This window comes from Xenopus tropicalis, chromosome 5 (assembly GCF_000004195.4).
Source record: "Xenopus tropicalis strain Nigerian chromosome 5, UCB_Xtro_10.0, whole genome shotgun sequence".
Taxonomy (NCBI): Eukaryota; Metazoa; Chordata; class Amphibia; order Anura; family Pipidae; genus Xenopus; species Xenopus tropicalis.
In genome coordinates, this window is record NC_030681.2 from 88,060,869 (window position 1) to 88,066,289 (window position 5,421).

At 39.4% G+C, this 5,421-nt stretch overlaps 1 protein-coding gene across 1 annotated transcript; it reads right to left on the reverse strand.

The window, feature by feature from the left end:
• Nucleotides 1-2,508: 2,508 nt before the first annotated feature.
• ripply2.1 (ripply transcriptional repressor 2) lies at nt 2,509-5,083 on the reverse strand. Its single transcript, XM_002938453.5, has 4 exons — nt 4,797-5,083; nt 4,235-4,316; nt 3,515-3,582; nt 2,509-3,016 (listed from the first exon to the last, which is right to left on the reverse strand). Exons 1-4 carry the CDS (start codon nt 4,868-4,870, stop codon nt 2,866-2,868), a joined length of 375 nt encoding a protein of 124 aa, XP_002938499.1. The 5' UTR covers nt 4,871-5,083; the 3' UTR covers nt 2,509-2,865.
• Between the last annotated feature and the right edge of the window lie 338 nt (nt 5,084-5,421).

A 5,421-nucleotide genomic window follows, 5' to 3' on the forward strand; every position in this document is an offset into this window, starting at 1 on the left:
CACTTTGTGGAAGAATTGTTGGCAGTCACTGGGGGCAATGATTGGTATCCTACAGATGACCTCTTTTATCATAGATATCCACATGTTCATATATCTGAAAATCTGTATGTAGATGTTAAAATTAAAATTGGGTTAAAATGTAAGGGACATTACGCGATGGAAGTATTCTTATAAATAATGGAAGAGAAGACCTATTATAAAAAGGGAGCATTTTCCCTTTATCTTTTCACTTTTCAAGAAAATAAATAATTGGCTAATTTTACACCATTACAACAATAATATTTGTACATTACACCTTTAAAAAGAAATGTATAGAACTGCAAATAATACCCTTTCCGAAGAAGAACTATTATGCTGACAACCCATTAGCAGCCCAGATTCAATAAAGCAGTGCATTATGTCTCAAATATGTTCTTCATTAGCAACATTATAAAAATGGTGTTCCAGAGATATATACAGAAAAAATAGGTTTGTTCTGCTTGATACATTGCTTTCTATATATATATATATATTGGAAAATAATGTATCAAGCAGAACAAACCTATTTTTTCTGTAATCAGCTAGAAAAGGCACATAATGTGATAATTCATGTTTGTTTAAAAGGAGCAGTCAATAAACAAAAACAGCTTGTTAACAAAGAGGAAATAGCAGATAAGTCATTGAACCTCTTTAAAGGAAACATCACCCATATATTTTTTTTACAAAAATATTAAAAGTGTAATTACAAGCAAGTTTTCATTATAAATGAAATTAAAAATGTTTTAAAAGTAATTTGTAAGCGTAATGTTACAGGGTGAAAGAATATATGAGAATACCTTCCTGTTGTGGCCTATGGCTTGGACAGTCATATTGCATAGTTGCCCACAAATGCAAACAGAAGGATTTTTGCATGATTATACTATAGAAGTGATTTCCTAAGAGGTGTTTTCCATAGGCAGCAATAGATAGCTATTTTCACATATTTTTTTTTTTGTTGTGCGGGAAATCATGCAGGTGACTACATTCCATATGGCAGTGATCCCCAACCAGTGGCTCATAGGCAACATGTTGCTCCCCAACACCTTGGATGTTGCTCTCAGGGACCCCAAACCAGGTAGTTATTTTTGAATTCCTGACTTGGTGGCAAGTTTTGGTTGAATAAAAACAAGATTTACTACCAAATAAAGCCTCCTGTAAGCTAATAGTGTGCATAGAGGCTACCTAATAGCCAATCTTAGCCCTTATTTGGCACCTCCATGAACTTTTATGATGCTTGTGTTGCTCTCCAAGTCTTTTTACATTTGCCTGTGGCTCACGAGTAAGAAAGGTTGGGGATCCCTGCAATATGGCATTACCCTTACTGTAATTGCTATTGAAATCAGTACTTGTCTGTCCCTTTCTACATTGCTGGTACTCATTCTTGAAACAATTCAGCAGAAGCCAGCTTTCCTCCAGCAAATACCCTAATTCCCACAATGGCTGGTATAAATCTTCACAGATCTTTTAGTTTTCTGGCTTCTGCTACATTGTTTCTGTAGCACTGCAAAGAATACAAAGAGGCGGGCAAGTAAATACAAGTTTCTTTCATTATGCAGAAACTGGGGCAGAAAAACTTCCAGAGGCTTGGGTATTGGAGATCCAGAATACCTTTGGTCTCAAGTATTCTGGATAACAGGTCCCTTGCCTGTACACAAATATATAGCAGCTGGTTTCATTTTGGGGAGCCTTGACCTTCATTATGCTCCTTCTATGCCCCTAGGGATGTATGGACTAAAAGGCTAAAATACTGGTGAAGATCTACTCAAAAGCAGATCTTAAAGATCAGCATGCTGTTGGCCATGAAGTTTAATGGTGCTTTTCTCTGAATGAATCAGTGGTGAGGGGAATATCACTGCAAACAAGGCATTTAGCTTATGATTATTATAGAGACTACTAAGTAGTGAACAAGGTTTGACATGCAACTGCTGGTTGAGACTGTGAAAGTAACAACATAAAATTTTGATTTCTTGTAAAACACAGGGCCTCCATCATTAATCATGGGACCATACTGATAAGTTAGCAGGGCCCTCCCCCATGAAGCCCCAAATAACTGCCCATCTGTCATCTGGGACCCCTAGGTGGGTCCTGCCAACAAGTAAAATGGGGCCCCAGTGGAAAACAAATGCCAGGTCACTCACTGATCTGCTTTAACCATACCTTGTTTATGGTGAAAAATATGCCCATGATCCACCCTAACCCCACCCACAAGCCCCTTTTTTGGTCTGCAAATCAGGTAGTCCCACTCTGCCACTAGACTCCTGACTGAAATAACCCCTGATGGTGGCCCTTGAAAACCTACTGTTTGGAATGGATATATCACTTTTTTCATCCACTTTGCTATCCATAAAATTACTTACAGTTAGGGATAGTAAAGTAAAATAGACCTCCAGTATATAGAAAGCCCAACAGACAGGTGGGACAACTTTCTGAATATACCAAGTGTGATTCCTAACACTACGAAAGCTTATATGAAAAAGTAGAAAGGTAATATGCATTTTAGCCTTTTATTATAAATATCATCTTACAGCAGTACAAATAAAAAAATGAAATAAATTAGTCTCATTGAAGAAAAAAAGTGCTTTTTAAAATAAAAAAACGCCATCCTTACAGAGTTTTAAAAGAGGGCTTTAGTTCATTCATAAGGCAGAAGTTAAAGAACTTTATACAGATGTGAGGATTTAGCATCCAACAAGTAGGTATTATTGCAATATCAGGTGTTAAGAATGTCCACTGTGAGAGGTAATAGTTCCATGAACTGAACACATCTATCCGCGAAACTTTTCATCAACACCAAAGTCCTTCAGTCCTTCTCCACTGATTAAGCTACGATCTGTGACTGTCCAGGATTTAATTATCGTACATTTCTTCACCTTCAGAATCACTGTCACTGTCTGTCTCCTGGTACAAGGATATTGTAGCTTGGACAGGGAAATGTCTCAATAATTGCTCCGCTTCCTGATACATGAAGTCATAGCATCTTGATTTGGGCCAAAATAACCTGCAAAAGAATGAGAAAAAGTGCTAAGTAACTAAATGTGAAATGGATACCATCATTATTCATTATCCTAGTTTTTAACCCCATCAAACAGTTACACATACACATTATTCAGTGTTCTTTTGCAAATCTGTAGTTTTTTTTAGTGTTTTGGACCACATATAAAAATCCCCAACTGACAGGTTTTTCCAGGAATCAGATATCCATTTAGTGCCTATACATGGGCCAACAGTTCCAATACATGGGTCCTATACATAGTCAAGAATGAATGAATGGACACCATAAAGGCAATGACACACAGAAAAGTCTAAAAAGGCAGTGCTAAATCACACAAAACAGCCCACCACATATTACACTGAAGTCACAGGCGTTCATATTTTTGGTTTTAATGTGTGATGCTATGATGCTGGAGAAGGCTCCATCTTGTCTGAAATTAGCCTCAGAACAGTTCTTTTATCTGAGAATTTGGAAGTACAAGTTAAGTATCACTTAAGTACTTACTTAACAGGATGTTGAAAAGCTGAGGGTTTCCCTTTTTCATTCATATATGACCGATTGTCACTGTAGAACTAGAAATGGGAAAAAAAGAGGCATTTACAAAAATGGCAGAAAAGAATACTCGCAGGGGCTGATTTATAAACATAACACTAACATGTGCAAGTGCAGCTGCACCCAAATGAATGGAATATGCTCAGGTGCAGGGACATGTAGCCGAAATCCGCATAAAAATGCAAGAGAATGCAAAGTCTGCATATTTTGGCTACATGTGGCATTAGTCTAAGGTTTATGTTGCAGATAAGGGCTCTGGCACACGGGGGAGATTAGTCGCCCGCGATTTAACTCCCTGTTCGCGGGCGACTAATCTCCCCCGTGTGCCAGAGCCCTAACATATTACATGAGATTATCATTATCATTATTATTAACATGTATTTAGAAAGCACCAACATATTCCACAGTGTTGTACAACAAATAGGTGTATAACACTGTGTACATACAGATTAAATACAAGTTTGTATTGCGAGTTGTTTCCAATATCCCAACATCCTCTGACTTATGAAGGCACTACACTTCATCCATAGGCATTTCTTGAAACAATACAGGCTTCCTATATTTTTAGTAACATTGGCATCAAGCATAATTTTTACCAGGCAGCAACTGTAATTCCTAAAGCACTGCTAGCATTACAGAATAATGTATCAGAAGCCAAAAGCTAAGGGTTACCTGCTGCAGGACTGTAGATTCACTGTGTGGAGTCGCATCTGTTCTGGGGGCTTGGTGCCAAGGTCTCCACAATGCCACATTACTGGAATACAGTACAACAAACACATTTGGTAATGAAACTCCTTTTGGTAAAACTGGTGGTCTCAGAGAGATACTACACAGAGGGCCTGGTTTATCTGCAGCTTTCTATTTATTAATATATAGGGGGTGCCATTTTGCTTGCTCCTACGTGCAGAAAGGAGCTGTGGGTTAAAGCACTAGATTCTGGCTCACAGTAAGTCTGACTCCTGGTGATGACTGTCACCTTTAGGCATTGGGTGAATTATAAATCCCCCCCGGGTCTCAGGGACAGAAAACATGAATGTTATATTACATGTCTGTATGATACCATTGGTAGCTATTTCCTAACTCGAATAATAACGATTTGTCATTTTCTCGAATAAATGATACAGGATAAATTGTCTGTAACCAATGGATGCCATACGCAAAGTGATTGGAAAGTTCAGTGCTATCGGTACTACACCCGTAGGGAGGAGTTAGTAGGCAAACAGCTCACACAAACCTGCATTGGCCCTCGCCAGGCGCGCCGGTGCCTGACCCGCAGCTCCCAAGGCCTCTCTGTTGATTTGACTCCATAGGGGAACCTTCTCGCCGTGTCTCAGACCTGCCTAATGATCCAACTTCCCTGACTCTCTCTACAACTCTCACTCATCAACTTCTGACTTTTATTAAGAGCCCTGGAATGCAAAGGTCTAGTCACCTCCCTTCGGGCCGAGGGCGACACTGAGGTGAGAGAGTAACTTTGCGTACACATGGGCAGGTGTGAAAGTGCGCACCCAGAGAGCCGGGACACGTGCTGCTGCGGCAGATGGTGCAGATGGGCGCACTGCGCTCCTGCTGGGACCCATTAACTCTCCCACTCCCACTATTGCACAACTTGACTGGCACACCAACCACAGGCCAAGCCTTGCTTGTTCTTTTCATAGTATAGATTTGTATATTTACTCGGTGAAAAACATTAACAAAATTGAATATGTGCGGTAAATTTATCATTTATGCCTTTGCCCGATAGTAGTGAAATTGTTAGGTGCATTAACCTGTTTAAAATGCTGTAAAGGCCCATAGGCAATATTACTGCACTGCTTTTCAGACTAATAGTTCAAGCACAAGCACCACTTTGAGGCTTA